This window comes from Pimephales promelas, chromosome 9 (assembly GCF_988280905.1).
Source record: "Pimephales promelas chromosome 9, fPimPro1.hap1.1, whole genome shotgun sequence".
Lineage (NCBI taxonomy): Eukaryota > Metazoa > Chordata > Actinopteri > Cypriniformes > Leuciscidae > Pimephales > Pimephales promelas.
Genome location: NC_142777.1, coordinates 34,157,129 through 34,177,746, shown reverse-complemented (window position 1 = coordinate 34,177,746; position 20,618 = coordinate 34,157,129). Strand labels below are relative to the sequence as shown.

The following is a 20,618-nucleotide window of genomic DNA, read 5'->3' as shown; positions in this document are numbered from 1 at the left end:
CTGGAATTAGTAACAAACACACTAACCTTCTGTCAGAGTGACACAAACGCATATTTGACTGTTCTGTAAATACCCATTTACGTCTGCTGACGCCCACAAAATGACAGACAATTATTCTTAAAAAAAGTTTTCAAAATATATGGTCAACTTAAGATGAAAATGAGTCATGAGAGCAAGACTTCTGACACAAATGTGCCTATTCATAAAAATGCCAAAATATGTGATACGACTTAAACAAATTCATGTTTTTCTTGTAAATATTTTATTTTTAAAATTATTAATACTATTATTAATACATACAATTAAACTAAATTGACTAAAGTGCTTATTTTTAGTAAATATGACTAATTTCGCAGAAGTTAGACAACAGTAATTTTTGTCTTTAAGTCCCAAAAAATTACCATGAGACGTTAAAAACGTGTAATTTTTTGTATGACTTTACCATTAACGTAATAGATGTAGATCTTACCATATGTTAACATTAGTTCTTGCTTTATCAAACATAAAATAATACTGAATACTTTTACAGCACATGTTAATCTTGATTATTACTCTACAAATACTACTACATTGTTAATATTTTAAGTTGTATAACTAAAAAATAAGAACAGCTCTGAATTAACAACGAACATACACTCTAAAAATGCTGGATTGTTTTAACCCAATTTTAGGTCAAATATGGACAAACTCAAACATTAGGTTAAAAATGTAATTTAAAAATGTAACCCAGTGGCTGGGTTTGTCCACATTTGACCCAAAATTGGGTTAAAACAACCCAGCATTTTACCCAGAGTGTATAAATTAACATTAAAGATTGTGTTTTTTATACTACACTTTTCAACACTGTAAATTGTTACCATTTTCAGCCTATCCTGGTGATTTGGCAATTCAAATGTAGCTGTTTTTGTTATGCCAATGAAGCACATTGAAATAGAGAGGGAGGAGACAAGGAAGGAGAGCTGGAGTGAGGAAGTCGGGAGGGAGAAAGAATGCTATGATGTCACACGAGTGCACTCAAATACAAAAGCAGGCGAGAGAAAGAAACACGCTCTCTCTCTCACACACACACACACACACATGCTGCTGCCTGTTTCACTCACACAACTCCACTTCACACTCCTTCAGCTCAGAATGTGAGTACTAGTTCACTTTTCTCTCTTTCTCAGCAGACTTCATAAGCACTCAGCTGTTTCTTTGTCCTCATCTTTACAGCTTTTTCATCCTCTTTCTCTCGATCTCTCCGTCTTATCTGGAACAGGTCAGACTGTTTTGGCAGTTACACACAGCTCCTGATCTATCTAACGGCTTGCTTTGTTTCTTTTAGTTGCTCTTTTGCCAACTTCCAGAGCCGTTTGTGTCGTGAGTCTTTGTGTAAACGTCTCTGGCTGTGTCTATTGTCTATCCTTAACATACCCAAAGTCTTCTCTGATGCATCATCATCACAGTTTTAACATGCTATTCCAGCTGCATTCGAACCTTTCATGCTCAGATTGTTGGTTTTGCTTAAGTAAACTCAGTTGCTGTGCTCACTCTAATTAAAAAGCACAGATGTTTATTCATTTATTGCTTCTTTGTTAGTTTTGAATGGCTTTGTTAGTTGTTTGGTGTGGAAACATGTCTGACCTGGTGGTGCATGATTGGTTTTGAACACAGAGAGGCTCTTTGTTTGAGAAATAGAAAAGTAGGATTAATTTCTGGCAGAGAGAAATAAAGAGAGAGAGAGAGTTTTAAGGGCTGAAATGCTGTATAATCTGTGTAAACAGCAAGAGAGAATGAGAAACAACTAAATCAATTGAATGAGGGAGAGCAATATAGACGTGCATTTAGCTCAAGTCAACAGAGAAAGGAAATAGGCTACACTCAGAGATCTGGGATAAATCAGACTGCTATTCAATAGCAAACCCTAAAACATCAACTTAGAGGAACATTTTGCCCAAACAATCTCCTTTAACCCCCACAGGGAAGAACATCACAATGAGAATCAATATGTGAATCACTTCTCATAGACAGCAGTGAGATTAATCGAGAGTGTAGTAGGCCTACTCACAAGTATGACCACTAGATCTTCAGTTAAGTTCACAAGCTGTCAATACATGGGTTAAGGTCACTATTCGGGTTTCTGAAACATTCGGAATAACCTGTTTACATGTGTGAGCAGAGAGAGTTACTCCTGTATACATGGTATTTGTAATCAATTGGCAATATCCTGATGTAAACGGTGACGCACGGTCAGCGGCTGGACGTAGGGACAACCTTAAGTTCATTTCCGATTCTTCCGATACCTCAGAGATCATAACCGGGTTTTTAAAATCCGGTATATGAGCATATTCGGGTTTTTGCCGGTGTTTACATGGCCGTTCGTGACCGGGTTATTGCTAATATAACGGGTTATTGGCTGCATGTAAACGTAGTCACTGTACAGAAGACACTCCTTCAATTCAACTAATGAAAAATGGGTTCACAATTCAATTATGAAAACAGATCAGTCACTGACTTCTGCTTGTTTTACAAAATAATCGACAAACATGCCAAAATGACTAAGTCAAATATTTTTTTATACATAAATATGATGAACTTCATCAATACCAATTGTTCTCAGGGTTACTACTTAATTTGATCTTCATTTGATTTATAGGGTTTATTTTGTTTAATGTTTTTCCTGTCACATGACAAAACTTGACATTGGTGTATAAATTGCTTTTATTCAGGAATTAAACATATCATCATTGCAGAGGCATATTCAAGTCGCTTTGTATGAATTGAGGTTTAAAAGTACTGCTGGGATGCAACGAGAATTTAGCACTCAAAAAATTAATTCATTACCTTTACTTAATGTAATTCAAGATTGTTTTCCCACAATTTAATTTAGTTTAATTGGGTCAACACAATTTAGTTGCTTTACGTTGGTTGGCTGGTTTAATATAGGCTACTCTAGCATGTTTAACTAAAAAAAATGTTATGTTGGTTTAACTTGATGTGTATATTAATTTAGCGAGATTTATTTGTCTTATGTTCAAACAATCAGTTTTACTCATTGTTATATCAATGCAGATATATAATGAACAAAAAATAAGAAAAGAGTGGTATCAGTGTTAACATAAGCATATTGCATTCAAAGCAATGGTAACCACAAAATTCAAAAAACATTACAGAAACTCCTCTAAACATCTAGCATAACTAAACAGCACTGTAAAAAAATATAAATATTTAAGTTTAATGCCTTAAAATTTTAAGTTCATTGAAATTGAAAAATTGAGTTAACACAATGAAGGAGATTGATTTAACAACGCATTCTCACCCCAAGGCGTCACCTTTGACCATGCTTCAATATTTGACGTTTTAGGCGCCCTTTAGCGTCTCTTACATGACGCGATCCTACGGCGTCATCTAACTGACGCTAAAGGAAAGCGTCAGTTAGAGGTCGCGGTTAGGTTTAGGTGTGGGGTGGGGTGGGGGTAGGGTACACGCGATCCTAGGGCGTCATCTAACTGACGCTAAAGGGCGCCTAAAGCGTCAGATATTGAAGCATGTCCAAATGCTTCCCAAGGCGTCAGTTAAGTGACGCCTTGGGGGTGAGAATGGGCTGGATTTAATCATCAGAAACTCAAAATATTATGTTCGCTGAACCACTTAAATAAATTAAGTTGATTTGACAAAAGACGAAAATGTTGTGATCATGAACATATTTTTTTACAGTGCACTAACATAACATTTTTCCCTTAACTGAAAAATACATAAAATGACACTTTAATCCCTAAATTTACTCTTAAATCAGGCCCTTGCAAAGCATGCTGGGAACTACAGATCTACTGCCAAGTTAGTTCATCTAGTCAACACAAATGAATTACATAAACTTCAGTTTTGAATATATTAGGTTGATTGAACGAATAAATTAAGTTGTGACGAAATGTAAAAAAACAACTTTAGCTCATTTTAATGAATTAAACTGAGCAAGAGGCAAAAACTATTTTTGGAGTATAGAAGATTCAAGAAAATCCTGAGATCTCATTTGGGATATTTCTTTCCTGTGGATCAATATGAATTTATTATCATGACCTTCCAAGAAAAAAAACAAAACAGCAACATCTGAGAGCTTCATTACGCCTGACTAGAGGAATAAAACGGCTCTCTGCTCGCTTCAGAAAAAGGAAATTAGAGTGGGAAGCTTAATTATTTTACTAATGAAGTCAGAATGAAATTATGCAAAGATATAAAGAGTCGCCCAGAAAGAGGGGCTGAACAAAAAATGGCAACAGATGCTGTAATGGATCTTTTTTTCTTTACCTCCTCCAATTTCTCTCCCTCTCTTTCAGACTGGAATCACATGGCCAGAGTGTGGGACAAGAACGAACACGGCAGCAGGATCTAAAATGCCAATCTCTGAAAGATAGAGGGAGCTTTTGTTAGAGGAAAGGGCGATAAGAATTCCCAAAAAGAAGCTGGACTCTTCAGAAAGCGACTTTGTATACCAGCACACTTATTCAAAAGCCTACAACACACATACAGAACCAACATGCTGCAGCAAATCCTCACTGACATGTACATAGACCCTGATGTACTAGAAGCCCTGAATGAGGAACAGAAGAAGATCTTGTTCTTCAAGATGAGAGAGGAACAAGTCAGGCGGTGGAAGGAGAGGGAAGAGGTGGATGGCAAGGAGGGGATAAAAAAAGAAAAGCTCCGGCAAAAGAAAGGTATGAACTAACACCCTTTCTAAAAATACTGCCACATCTGTCATTCTGTGAGGAGACAAACACTATTTACAGAACAGCTAAAGAAGCTGTTGTTTGTGGTTAATAACACATTCTTGTTTTGTTGTGTGCTCACGGTATGAGGCGATAATCTTTCTTTTGTTCAGATGACGTGTTTCGGCCTTACTCCAAGTTCTTGGTTAGCTTCTTATTTGTTGAATCCAGACAATTAGTTGATGAAACATTGATTGAAATGTACATCAAAAATCACGTCTGACCCACTCCATGTCTCCCAACTTATTGCCGTTCAATACATTCACTTCCATATTCAACATATATTAAATAAAAACCAAAGTCATAAAACATAAATATGAAACTAAATGGCTTTTTGACACGTTTCAATAGTTTAATCGAACCCTTTAGGGAAGCTTTTGACACACAATTCACGCAGCAGTTCAGTTCACACACTTCAGGTATTACACATGTCTGATGGTGCATGATTGCTTTTGAATATAGAAATGGTAGAGAAGTAGGATTCATTTCTCGCAGAGAGAAATAAAGAAAAGAGGACTGAAATGCTGTCGCAACAGAGATTGAGCTGTTAAATGAGAAACAACTAAATAAAGTGAATGACGAAGAGAATTCAACAGCAGAGAGCTATTTAACAGCAGACTGGATCACAAAACCTAAAAAAAACATTGAAACTTACAGATGCTCAGAGGAACATTTGTTACCTAAATATCAAATCACAATAAGAATGGCTGTAATATAAGAATAGTGAGCAGTGAGATTAATAGAGCGTAATCTCACATGTGACTCCTCTAGTTTCAGATAAGATCTCAGTGTCTCAAACTGCTCAAAAATGAAATGCGTCATCGGAAAAAAAAAAGGGGGAAATGTCCGTATCAAATGCTCATATAGGCTACCTGAACGGATTCAGAGATCAGATGTCACTGACTTCGGCTTGTTTTACAAATTTCCAAACATTACAAAATGACTCAGTCAAACCTGTTTTCACACATAAAGTGTTGAATCATCAATAGTGAATACCAAGAATGTTTCTCAGGATTGCGACCTTCGACCTTAGGTAAAAAGTAAAAAAGACAGGTGACAGGTCAGATGGTTTGTTATTAATTACGCATTATTTTGTGTATTACATCACAATTCAATGCATTCTCATCCTAGGGCGTCATCTAACTGACACTTTTGACCATGCGTCTAAATCCGACGCACATGGCAACCTTTAGCGTCAGTTAGATGATGCGGGTAGGTTTAGGTCTGGGGTAGGGTTAGGGTTTGACCACTAGAAGGCGCATCTCATATTGACGCTAAAGGGTGCCATGTGCGTCGGATTTTGACGCGTGGTCAAAAGCGCCAGTTAGATGACACCTTGGGATGAGAACGGGCTAGTTGGTATTGAGTGTATGAGGCAACAATATTTCTTTTTGTTCTGATGCTGAGTTTCAATAGTTGAATTGAACCCTGTGGAGAAACTATTGAAGAGTGATTCTAGTGAATACATTCACTCTAAAAAATGCTGGTTTGTTTTAACCCAATTTTGGGGTCAAATATGGACAAACCCAGCTGTTAGGTTAAATATATTAATTGCATTTATTAATTCAACATTTGGGTTTGTCCATATTTGATCCAAAATTGGGTTAAAACAACCAGCAGTTCAGTTCTCTTAGGAGAGAGAAACACACTGTTCACACACAGCTCAGGTATTAAAGAGACAATCGCTTTACACAACCAATATTTTTAAAATCAAATTAATTTAAATAATTTTATTATATTATATAATAACTAACAATACACTCGAAAAATGCTGGGTTGTTTCAACCCAAATTTGGGTCAAACATGGACAAACCCAAATGTTGGGTTAAAAATGCAATTAAAAAAATTCACAGTTGAAAGTGAAAGTTGAAGTTGGAAATTTACCCCCACATTTGGGTTTGTCTATATTTTACCCAAAGTTGGGTTCAAGCAACCCAAGTGTAATAATAACTACACTCTAAAAAATGCTGGGTTGTTTTAACCCAATTTTGGGTCAAATATGGACAAACCCAAAATGTTGGGTTAAAAATGTAATGTAAAAATTTAACCCAACGGCTGGGTTAGTCCATATTGGACCCAAAGTTGGGTTAAAACAACCCAGCATTTTTTAGAGTGTAATATTAATCATTAATGGGCTTCCTAATCTTCCTCCTCCACTCCCATTTTATTACTCATAGCAGCTGGTACAAGGTTTCTAGATTGATTTTTCAATATTTTGTATAATAGTCCACATACAATTATCTTTATATCGAGAGCCTGATTTAGTGAGATCCCCCCTTGCTGTGTGAACCAGAACCTACTCTAAAAATTGCTGGGTTGTTTTAACCCAACTTTGGGTCAAATATGGACAAACCCAGCCATTGGGTTACATTTTTTAATTACATTTTTAACCCAACGTTTGGGTTTGTCCATATTTGACCCAAAGTTGGGTTAAAACAACCCAGCATTTTTTAGAGCGTAGCCAATCAGAAAACGAATTACTTGTATTAATTCTCTACTTTCCCTTTTACACAAGTACAACAAACACGCCCTCACTGACTGAATGATGTAAAGTAATTTCGAGGTGATCGCATATTTTTAAGGCCAAAGGAAATTAAGTGACCTAAAAGAGTCACATAACATGATGCAGAAACATCCTGCAGCTGTACGGGCGAAACCGGACACAAATTCCAGCTTTTCAACACACCTCAACACAACACTCACTAACTGTTTATCTCCACAGCATCAGCATTGAGCCTTCTTTAGGATCTAACCCCTGTAATGCCTTAGGGGAACGGTCGACGTAAATTCCTCTAAACATTTGATGGCTTTCTAATGCTTTAAAGCCTTACAACAGATTTGGGAATGGAATGTTTTCGGGAAACAGGAGACATGCAAAAACAGAGCAACCTAAGAGAGAAAAAAATAGAGGCCAATATGGTTTGCAAATGACAGTATGAGGAAAAAATTTGCGTAACTCTGCACGAATATGCGCTTATAGCATCTGTGAGAACTTGAAGCCAAGTTCTCAAGCTGGGAAAAAACATCCACGTTCATGCGTTGATGACGATGGAATCCAACCCAACAGGAATTGACTGTTAAAAGAACATTTGCTTGGGGCCGTTAATGTCCTCGTAAGCGTTTCTATCAATAGCTCTGGTTTTCTCCTCCGGCTTCAGTTTCTCATCTCGTCACATCACATGGGCTTCATGTGACTCAAGGCCTTTGTGATGCGTGTTCAGCCTCTGCACAAAAGCGAGCCACACTCTCATTAATTTACTCCAGTGTGACATGAACACAGTCAAATCTCTTTCTGTGCTCTTTAGATTTTCTCTCCGCGGACGCACAGTTCATGTCAATGGCAGCATTGTGAAACGCAGCTGTGTCTCTCTTTCTCTCGCTCAACACTTTGTGGCAGGTTTCAGTCGTCTCAGCTGATACTGTGCGTCAGGTAGTCGAGATACTGTAAATAATTTTGTGGAAGTTTCTGTTGGCTGTTCTTTCTGTACACAAACACACAAAACTATGAGCTAATGCTGGAACTTTGTACCCGAGACTCTTTCGCTGCATGCCCACTGACAAAATCACCAATGAGATCTCTTTAATACCATAAGTGTTTCTCTTAGACCGCACTGAGATTAAATGGAGAGCAAATGGAGATTTGGAGGTGTGGTCATAAGACTTAAGAATTACTTCAGACATCTAATACATGTCAATAAATATTAGCAACAGGATGTGATGTCACACTCCAGGACATGCACAATCTAGTATAGCGACACTTTAAACTCTTAAAAACCATTTCCTCCCCGTTTGTTTCTCATCCATGAAGTCAATCTGTGAAATGCAGACCATCAATTGGTTGGATGTCTTTCTGCAGTGCAAGTTCAGAGTTCAGTAAACATGAACTTTTGTATGAGCGTATGCTTGCATTGGAAGTGAAAGGAACATCAAATCTAATTTGACAGTCCCTTTAGTATAAATTTCTTTCAGTAGTCTCACATTTGTTTCAGAAATTATCTCAACAACATATCAAACTGTGCTCTTCGTTCACCTTTTGGTCTCACTGTCCACACCACAACACAGGAAGGCCTAACCTTTCCAGCAGTTTGTGATTTACTATAAGGATTTAAAAAAATATATTTTTACTAACAAAAAATATCACTGTTGGTTTAACTAAAAAAAATGAAGTAACCTGCACTTTAAAAATGCTGAGTTGTTTTAACCCAACTTTGGGTCAAATATGGGCAAACCCAAACGTTGGGTTAAAAATGTAATTAAAAAATGTATCCCAATGGCTGGGTTTGTCAATATTTGACCCAAAGTTGGGTTAAAACAACCCAGCAATGTTTAGTGTGTGGTTGCCTTAAAACTTTAAGTTCATTGAAATTGAAAAATTGAGTTAATACAATGAAGGATATTGATTTAATAATCAGAAACTAAAAATATTTTGTTATCTGAACCACATAAATTATCTAAGTTGATTTGACAGCAAATAACAAATCATGATTTTTTTTGCCATAAATAAATACATGTATGTTTATAAAAATGACCAAGGAGTTAGAGGATCTCATTATTTATATAACTTTTTCCAATCTTGAAATCACACTTTTATAATTAGGCTTCCTTATAGGTTTGTCAAAACTCTGGAAATCCTGGTTCTTCAAAGAGGATTTCAAATAAAAATATCTTGATTATTTCTCTATTTCATACCATCTTGAGGCTCTTTAAGAGTTTGCTGAGGCCTCCTGTCAACAAGAATCTCATTTGTGACTATTTTAAGCAGTTTAAATGGACAATTTACACAAAAATGTCATCATTTACTCACTGTCAAGTCGTTCCAACCTTGTATGATTTTCTTTCTTCTGTGGAACACAAAAGAACATTGTATGTAAAACACTGAGACATATTTGACAAACATACAGGTTCGGAATGGCTTGAGGGTAAATGATGGCATTTTTTTTATTTTTGCACAAGCAACAAGAGACAAAAGAAAAGAAAGAGTAACTTCCAAGCTATAAAAACGTCTTCTCCTCAAATGTCAGAGGACGTATTGTCTCTATTTGTGCGTTTTATAACATAAAAAAGCTCAAAATGGGTTACGTTCCTTTCGGTGTAGCTCTAATCTCTCTGGCCGCATTAAGCCCTGGGCAAAAGTGAAGAAACACTCCTCAAGAAAACCTATTTATCATCATCCTGTTACATCACCTTTCAAATACAAACACCATGTTTTGAGCGGCACAAATAAACACACACAGACAGATCTAACCATTAGCATGCAAAAACACCCCCTAAAGATGTGTGCCAGTTCAATATGATAACTTGCATTGTTTCAGCTGCACATACTGAACATTTCTGACATTTCTAACAGAAACATTCTCTAAATTCATCCTTGTATGGATGTGAATTGTGAAGCCATCTGATCTGCCTCGTCTTAGACTGTCAACCTGGAAATCCTGGCTCTTCAAAGAGGATTTCAAATAAAAATATCTTGATCATTTCATTATTTCATACCATCTCGAGGCCCCTTTAGGAGTTTGCTGAGGCCTCCTGTCAACAAGAATCTCATTTTGTGACTATTTTAAGCAGTTTAAATGGACAATCTACACCAAAATGTAAATCTGTCATGTAATCATTTACTCACCGTCAAGTCGTTCCAACCCTGTATTATTTTCTTTCTTCTGTGGAACACAAAAGAAGATTATATGTAAAACACTGAGACATATTTGACAAACATACAGGTTTGGAACGGCTTGAAGGTAAATGATGACAATTTTATTTTTGTACAAGAGACAAAAGAAAAGAAAGTAACTTCCAAGCTATAAAGATGTCTTATCCTCAAATGTCAGAGGACGTATTGTCTCTATTTGTGCGTTTTATAACATTAAAAAAAGCTAAATTATTGATGGGTTATGTTCCTTTCGGCATTAAGCCCTGGGCAAAAGTGAAGAAACACTCCTCAAGAAAACCTATTTATCATCATCCTGTTACATCACCTTTCAAATACAAGCGGCAAGGGTGAACACACAGCGACCTAGGCAACAAGCAACACAAACACACAAATAAACACACACTGAAACCATTAGCATGCAAAAACACCTCCTAAAGATGTGTGCCAGTTCAATATGATAACTTGCATAGTTTCAGCTCCACATACTGAACATTTCTGACATTTCTAACAGAAACCTTCTCTAAATTCATCCTTGTATGGATGTGAATTGTGAAGCCATCTGATCTGCCTCGTCTTAGACTGTCAACCTGGAGAACTGGTTCTTTATGCAACCCTTTCTGAAGAAGCTGAAGGGTGTTAGGTTTTCTCTTACGTCCATGCAAAATGAAGGAAAAAGAAAAACAGATTGACCCCTCTTGGAACAAACTGTTCACGCTTGGAAATTCTTGACATTTTTCTCTCTAATTCCCACAGCGATACCTGTGGTATTGCAATGATGATGTATTAGTTGAACTGCGCTCCCATTTGATCCCCACAAGGATCCTCTTTGTGTTCCTGCAGTATTACGTAAGCACATTTCAGTTGATCACACTTCACTTCATGCCTTCAAACATTTTGTGCAATCTGAGAAGGTTAAATCACACTGAAATAATGATGAGGGTGACTGGGAAAGAGTCGCGGCTTTTGTGGGGTGGTGCAAGTGTCTGTAAGGCGATAATGCAATCCTGACGAACACTGGCATTGGCATCTACACACTGAATGACATTAACACACTTCTAAACCGGAGTGGATGACCTACAGTATACAGGATCAATTTCACTCAATGTCACAGCGCCCTCTGTCTGTGAAAAGGAGTAAGGACACGCTATAGACTGTAATCATAAATCAAGGGATCAGGGTTTGGCTGGTTAGTATCAATATTCAATACCAGAAAGCCATATGGTAGTGCCCCAAAAAATACTGTGGCAAAGGATGATTTTAAAAGACTGTCAAATGAAGAAATATGCTTTACGCTGGTCATTAAACCTCAATATGTGTGTTCAAAAAGCAATATAGGGACGAAATGTGAACTGTTGTTTCTGTTGTGCATCTTTTAGTATTTGTTTCTGTGTTGCTCTTTTATTTATTGCTTTTCTTGACATGTATATCATTTTGTCCTCAGGCCCTTGTAAAAGTGTGAGCTGGCGGCTGGGCAGTGACGGCGACGTGCATGTGTGTATTATCGGAGAATCGGATGATCTCAAATCTCCAAAACTCATCCTGTCTGAGCTGAGGGACAAGACAGCAGCCAACCCTAACAATATCCACAGGTACAACGTCCTATACTGCAATAATATCAGCAGGCAGAAACACTATTGAAGGGATTATGAATGCAATAGACCAATCGGAGTCAATTATTTCAAAGAGCTATAAACCTCAATAATATCAACAGGAAGAAGTAAACACTAACTAACAAACGGCAGGCAAAAATATACAATAGTCTACAAAAAATGACAATATCACTGTTAAATATAGCCTATATATAGACCCAGGTTTCTTAACTACATTTTAAGGATCCTACACTCTGAAAATGATGGGTTGTTTCAACCCAAATTTGGGTCAAATATGGACAAACCCAAATGTTGGGTTAAAAATGTCATTTAAAAAATGTACACTCTAAAAATGCTGGGTTGTTTCAACCCAACTTTGGGTCAAATATGGACAAACCCAGCCATTAGGTTATATTTTTACATTACATTTTTAACCCAACACTTGGGTTTGTCCATATTTGATCCAAAGTTGGGTTAAAACAACCCAGCATTTTTTAGAGTGTAGAGTTGAAAGTGAAAGTTGAAGTTGGGTTGAATTTTAAAAATTACTTTTATAAAACAACCCTGCATTGTTTAGAGTGTAAAGAAGTTTCTATATGGAGAGAGATGTCTTAAATACTTATATGTTCAACTAGTTATTTTAATGATAAAGCATGTTTATACGCCAAAATGAGTTTTTACGTAGCCTACATATGATACGCATTGGTTGGTTTAGGTGTGGGGGTGCGTGAGCGTGTGTATTATACGTTTGGGTAGAATTAGTGGTGTGGGCTGCGAGTGTATTACATGCAAATGAACTGCGTATCAAATGCATGCGGAAAAACTGCGTCTCATATGCAACTAAAAACTAATTCTCGCATATAAATTAAAATTACACAATACACGACATGTGTTAAAAGGTGCTATAATACGCCTGACAGAAAAGGTTCTGTAAAGGAAGGTTCTATTGTTGTAATTAACAGCAATACAAATATTCAAAACAGAGAGTTTTGAATAAATGTGTAAAATGTTGAATAAATGTTGAGTTTTGAATAAATGCTAAATGTGTGTTTTTCTTTGTTCACAGAGCAAAAGCAGAATCTGTGAAGAGCTTCTTGACCAAACCAGACAGAGCACAACAAATCAGCACAGAACCAGGGATCCAGCTACTGCTCAAGGTGTGTGTGTGTACTATATAATGTTTTTTTATAAAAGAAATAAAAAGTTGGGGTAGGCCTACTCTGTTAGGACAGTGCTTCTCAACGGAATAAAAAAACATGTAAAAAGGGTAATTGCAAATTATATCCCACACTTAAAAAAAACCCAAAAAACTCTTTGAACAAACATTAAAAAAAAATATCACATGATTAACTTGCTTTATTTCAGCATTATGCAATTCTGTTATTCCAATTTAATATACTTAAGCTGGGTCAACTTAATATATTAAGATTCATTCAACTCCCACAATTCAGACTTTCTTTTTGCAATTGCGAGTTTATATCTCACAATTCTGACTTATTTTCTCAAAATTGTGAGATATGGGCCTTAACTTGCAATTGCGAGTTATAGTCCAATTCTGAGGGGAAAAAAAAGAATTGCAAGTTTATATATCACAATTCAGACTTAAATCACAATTGTGAGTTTATATCACACAATTCTGAGAAAAAAAGTCAGAATTGTGAGATAAAAAGTCGCAATTACCTTTATTATTATTTATTCTGTGGCAGAAACAAGCTTCCAAGTTCCATACTGAATCATAAAACTGACCATTAAAAAACAAAAATCAGAATTATTGTATTTAATGAGTGGGATTTTTTGAGATTCTTGAGGATAATGTCACAACCTATCCATTTAATTTGACTCCATGACCTGTAATGTCCATTACACACTTCTCAGGGCCCTCCAAAAAACTGGTCTCACAATTCTGAATCCCGAAGCACAGAGTTAGAATAGAGGATATTATGAATATCAGCTTGAAACAACAGACATCTGTGGAAAGTCCCCAACTACATTAGAACACATGTGATGTGAGTGTGCATGATCGGCATGTGTTCAACTGAGTGAGCACTAATGTGATTTGACATATGAATGTGCATTTATGTGAGGAGATCCACATGTACTGTGTGTGTGTGTGTGTGTGATATTAATAATAAGAGCAGCAATAATAATAAGAGGATGGGTGTGTGAGTTGGACTGGCCAAGCTCCCCTGAGCAGATGGTTTAGAGCCTGGGCAGAGAATTAAACGGTATCAGATGGCATCGGTGCCACCGTGCCAGAGGGAATACACACACACACACACAACAACACTCCTTCTCCACTGTTTGTGTCTCTGAATTTGTCAACTCCGATTTTATAAGTGTTTACAAATGACTTTCATTTCAATCTGCCCCAGAAAGCAGAGGAGCTCAGCGATTCTCCAACAGTCTCAGATGAGTCCAAGCAGGACAGCGGTTCTGATCAGTCGGCTGACGACAGCAGGGGCCCAACAGACGACTCGGACTCCGGCAGCGCGGAGGAGGACACGGGCGTTTACAGATCACACACGAGCAACAGCGAGACAACAGTAGCAGACAGACTGAGAGAGATTCGGCTACACAGAGCAATGAAAGAGCAGCTGTCAATCAGCGGCCAGACACGCCCACTGGACACACCCACACCAGACAAAGGTAAGAGTCCCAATTACTGCGACAATCAACCACAAAAACACCGTAGGACAAGCCAAACTGAAAGCACAGCACAACATTATTAACGTTTATCTGCGTCTAATATAATAACAATCACAACGGATGGATAGGTTAGGGTTTTGTTTTCCGATACCCAGGAGGTCAAACTAAACTTATTTGAGTTATTTTATTATCTAGGCTTATTTATTTTGTATAAAGATTGTAACTTTTCGTTTCCATGCGGTTTGTGGCCAATATTTGACATGTCTAAATACATTTTGAAACCCTAATTTATGCAATTTTTCAACTTTCTATAAATATTGAATAAACAGCATTTATAAAATGTAAATATACAATATTTTGAAATTAATAACACACACACACACACACACACACACACACAAACATATATATATGCTTCAGTGATTTTTTTTCTTTCTTTTTTTGAAAGAAAATAATACTATTATTTTCCAAGGATGTGTTAAATTGATATAATAAATAAACCCTATTTATTTTTAACCTTTTATTTATCAATGAATCCTAAAAAAAAATATCACAGGTTCCAAAAAAAATATTTCCAACATTGAAAATAACTGAGCATCAAATTTGCTAATTATAATGCTTTTTTAGGATCATATCACAGAAGACTGGAGTGAGGATGCTGAAAATTCAGATTTATATCACAAAAATAAATTATATTTTAAAGTATAGTAAAATAGAAAACCATTATTTTAAATTTTAATAATATTTCAAAATATTACTGTTTTTTTATGTATTTTAATTAAATAAATGCAGCCTTGATGGGCAAAAGTGGCTTCTTTCAAAAACATTAAAAAGGAAAGTTTCCAAACTTAAACTATAAACATTTTACAAATGTTTTAAATATATCAGATAATGAACAGATAACCTGTGAATTAACGATCTACATTTATGTGTGGTTTATGGAAATTTTAGATTTTAAAAGGGACTTTCATGTTGTTATCGATGTAAACGAACAAATAGCGCCACCTAGTGGACTTCTAGTATCATTAGCACAACCAACAGCGAGCCTCTAAGCCAAAGCCTGCGTGCGCCACCTGCAGGACACACCAGTCACTGCAACACTTTCCTTTGTTTACCAGCTGCGGCTAATTTTCAAAAACAGGCAACTTTGCGCTGGTGTTTGCGTATTAAAATGCTACTTTGTTTACAGACCAACACAAAAACTACAACCAAACTTCTTCAGAAACAGAAAACAAAAACGAGTTTAAAGGATTCCAACATATTAACGTACCTGACTTTCGGCTTAGGAGGTCAGGTGTTGGTCAGGTGTTGTAGGTGTCGTCACCTTAAATAAAATTGCACTTACATGGTGATATGTTGTTGTTGTTGTTTTTTTGGTAGGTTTTTTTGTTAAAGTGGACACATATTATGAGACATTGAGTGTGGGTTTGGGTTTGGGTGTGTGTGTGACTCAGTCTGTGCGTGTGCGCTGGAGCGGGAATTTGCGCTTATCCTACGTTTCCATGGCGACAGCAAACGCAGTCAGGGGGTCACGGCTGCAGGGAACGGTCAGAGAAACATCAACAGGAACCACGGCTCAGTTCAGGAGAGGGAAAGAAAGAGAGAGACGTGACAAAACTAGACTGCTCAAATTATAATCACCACAGCTGTCTAGAACCAAACCAGGGCCGTTGGTGAGAACGATCTAGTTTTTGCACGTAGTACCGCTTGCGTCACGATCTCGACGTCATATATTTTTCCAAGTGCCCGAAAGTCAGTAATTTAAAGGGATATTTCACCCAAAAATGAAAAGTCTGTAATTACTCATCCTCATGTCCTCCCAAAGATGAATTTGTTAATCTTCAATATCTTTTTTGATGAAATCAGAGATTTCTATCCCTCCATTGACAGCTACGCAACAACCACTTTGACGCTTCAAAAAAAGTTAAGAGATTGTAAAACGAAACCATATTGAGAGCTTTATTCAAAACTTTCTGAGGAGACTCGATCGCTTAATATGATGAAAAGATTTAATTTAAATCTTAAAGATTTAATTTAAATATTTTATTTAAAAGCTTATTTCTATCAAGGGGGTAATCCACCAGCCGGAATTGAAGCTTCGCTTGGGAGCCGCCATTGTAGCAGACTATCACCTGCTGTTAGCATTCCATTGACTCCCATTCATTTTGGTGTCACTTTGACAGCGAATAACTTTACATCTGAGGCGTCCAAAGACTCCATTTGTCCATTATTTATTTCTAAAGAAACAGGAATGGATAAAAGGCTCCATTACTTTTTGTATCTTACGTTATGGTCCAGTAGAAGCCGTTTTTGTAAAAAGAGGCTAACGATAACACGCTAACTCTCTGTCGCACAGTAGATAAATTACCGTAGAAACAGGAAGAGAAGCTCGTAGGCTTTTACTGTCTATGAGGCAATCGGGTGGACATGGAGGCGTAATAGAGAGTTCATAAAATCAACGGGACAAAATATTTCATCAACAGATTTGTTTCAGATCTCAGTTCAGATTTGTCTCAGCACAGCTACTAGAAGGTCAGAACGGTTGCTCACGTCTCATCTCAGTTTGAGCCTGCGCAGTAAGCTTGGCTATCAGGAAGTGAGCGCTTCTAATGGGCTTCAACTTTCTCCATTGAAATCTATGAGGTCACTGTGTCCATTTCTTTTACCGTCAATGATTTCTAAGATTTAGGTTTACAGCAAGCATATACAGCGACCGGAAGTTGTTTATTTTCAACATGTGACAGCTTTTGCCAATGCGGTGTGAAACGTGAAAATGTAGCTTGAAGCGATTAAATAAAGCATCAAATACCAGAACATATTCAAATATGCGTTTTTATATTAAATATTTAAATATGTCAATAGTATAAATACTATATACATAGCCTCTATGTATAAATGGGTCAATGGCATGACGTGCATATTTTGTCATTTCCTTTTAAAATAATTTGATAAATACATGACCTATATCCCATTATTCTATAAAACGTATTGAGTTTGAATTAATTTTTAGTACATTCAAATTGGTTTTCTTATCTTAAACCCCAAAATGTCAGGTGGTACAACTGTCCGAACAAATGAACAGACTGAAAACTATTTAAAATGGTGTCTTAATTTAAAAATAATTTTAGGTTTGAAACTTTTCATATACATTCATTTTATAAATATCAATAGTTTTAAAGCGGTTGAGATAACTTTTGTCCAGCAATTTCTATATTCTGAAATGTTAGGGTGGCAAATGCAAACATTTCACTTGACTGACATTTTAAAGACAAATTACTTTTTTATTCAAACTTTTAAAGGGATACTCCACTTTTTTTTGGAAATAGGCTAATTTTACCACTCCCCCAGAGTTAAACATTTGGGTTTTACCGTTTTCAAATCCATTCAGCCGATTTTCTGATATTTAGAAGAATATCAGTAACCAGACAGTTTCTGGTCGGGTCAGAAAATCCAACCCGATCTCACGGGAATTCGTACGAATTTTACGAGGTGGCTAATTCGTAACAATTCATACGACCTCAGTCGTACAAATTAGTACGATTTTTGCTAAATCGTACATATTTTACGAATTGGCCAATTCGTATGAATTCGTACGAATGACCTACCCCTGACCCCGCCCCTAAACATAACCGTCACGTGGGTTTAGACAAATCGTATGAATTCGCACGAGTGAGGTCGTACGAATTAGTACGAATTAGCCACTTTTTAATCACTCGTACGAATTCGTACGAATTGGTCGTGAGATAGGGTAGGAAAATCGGCTGAATGCATTTGAAAATGGTAAAACCCAACTGTTTAACTCTGGGGGAGTGGTAAAATTAGCCTATTTCCCCAAAAAGTGGAGTATCCCTTTAACCTTTAGTGTGAACGTCTCTAAAATGTCTTATGCTTTGTGTTCTCAGATTGGAATAGGTTATTTGGATTTATTTTCAATTATCTGGAACAGTGTATTTATTGCTGATGATGACTTTGCCACATTGCACCTGGTTAGATGTTTTCACTCATTATGTGTTGCGGCATCGTTGCTTGCAACTTATAAATAAAGGTTGCGTCACGTGAACACCAGGAAAAAAAACTGCATGTAGAGGGCATAGTAAAGACCCCCAAGTCAGTGCAGAAAAAGAAAAAAAGTTCTGGCCGAGAGTTGGTCTCACAGGAAAAGCGTGAAGGGGGTGGAACTCCAGGCTTAGACCCCTCAGGGAAAGTCTAAAAATACAGCTCTCCCCTGGCCTCTCCTGAGTCTCGCTCTCCCCAGCATCTGTCTCTGAAGTCAACCACGGTCCCCACGAGTGTCCTCCTCCATCTCTCTGTCTCTACCTCCTTCTACCTCAATCACCCCTTCACCTATTCCCTGACCACCTGTCTCACCCCGTTTAACACATTCAAATTGTGTCATCAGTCCCGTAGCCTTTACCCTCGACCTCACGCTCATGTTATTTGTACTCTCTTCGTCCTTTACTTTCTTCCTCACTTTTTTCTCTTTTGCCTGCTGTCGCTCTCCTTGCTTCTCCCTCCTGTGACCTCTAGACCTGCCTTGAGTGGGTGGAAAGGAGGATAGAGAGAGAGACAGCTGTGGATGTATTATAATCCCCGGCGGGCTTGTGTCAGGGGTCTAACAGCTTTTTAAAGTCAGCAGTGATTTACAGACAGTCAAAGTCTCGTAATCATGAATTTCTGCTTGATTATTTCCTTAGTCTTGACCTCTTGCGAGGTCCTTGTGGCTCTGAACCAGATCATAGCCGAGTAATTAATCACATCTAACATATTAGTTTGTTTATATATATGTGTGTGCGTGTATGTGTGTGTTTATATATTTACAAAAATAAAATTATCTTTAACAATCTTAATTACATATTTATATAATATAGGTCACACTTTAGTTTAGGGTCCAACTCTCATTAACTACGACTTTTGCCTCAATAAACTGTTAATTACTGCTTATTAATAGTTAGGTAGTTGTTAAGTTTAGGTATTGGGTAGTATAAGAGATGTAGAATATGGTCATGCAGAATAAGGTTTTAATATGTGCTTTACAGGTACTAATAAACAGCTAATATCCTAGTAATAGGCTATGCTAATAAGCAGCTAGTTAACAGTGATAATTAACTGACATGTATACTATTCATAAAAAATAAAGTTGAATATCTATATACATGTGTGTGTTTGTGTGTTAAATAACTGCTCAATAGAAGCAATCTTATTCTACCCATATTAAATCTAACCTGCTTTGTATTTTTTCACACTCAGTAATGCATCATGTTGTTAGCTTAGCAACATGCTAACATTGTGCATTTTGCCCATGTAGACAGTAAGGCAGCTCACTGGGTTTGAGCTAAGTTTTGTCAACAAAGTTATGTTTCCAAGTTTAATAATACAATCTTTCTTCTCTTTCTGTCTCTGTAAAGGAGTGGTGAAAGTAAATGATAGCCTGACGAATGGCAGTCGTGTGGCTCAGCTCAGGAAGACCTTCAACACCACAAGTGCCCCATGTGTCAAACCACCGATCCCCTGCAAGCCAGCTCACCTACTGACCTCCCCCTCTGTCAGATAAACACAACACTGCCACTCTGCACACCTGAAAACATTCTTGTGTATTTAAAACCCTGCAAAATGGACTAAAAAACTAGAATAACTTGGACATACCTGCACATATGAGCAGATCCAGGTGTGGATGCAGCTGGAGACAGACGCTGGACAGAAATCAAACGCTCTTTATGACCCAGCTCGCACCAGTACTCTTCAGTTTTCACATTGTTTACAGGGGAACATATGTTCTACTGCCTTTATGTGATATTGTTTATTTTATGTTTTTATATAAACTTTTTTCCTTAAGTGGAGAAAAACCAAAGTTAATGTTTTTTTTTTGTTTGTTTGTTTTTTTAGAAAATGGCTCATCTTTTTTCTGGCTGTAAATAATGGTGTTATATTGTATAAAATAAAATGGTTTTAACTGGTGTAGAGAACTGAATGCTAATTTAAACAGGAATGCTG

The 20,618-nt window shown here is 36.9% G+C and overlaps 1 protein-coding gene across 1 annotated transcript; it reads left to right on the top strand.

The window, feature by feature from the left end:
- The first annotated feature begins 980 nt into the window (after positions 1–980).
- LOC120460898 (uncharacterized) lies at positions 981–20,582 on the top strand. Its single transcript, XM_039648911.2, has 6 exons — positions 981–1,133; positions 4,314–4,694; positions 11,834–11,981; positions 13,048–13,138; positions 14,354–14,627; positions 20,033–20,582. The coding sequence occupies exons 2-6, from the start codon at positions 4,514–4,516 to the stop codon at positions 20,176–20,178; spliced, it is 840 nt and encodes a 279-aa protein (XP_039504845.2). The 5' UTR covers positions 981–1,133; positions 4,314–4,513; the 3' UTR covers positions 20,179–20,582.
- Positions 20,583–20,618: the final 36 nt, after the last annotated feature.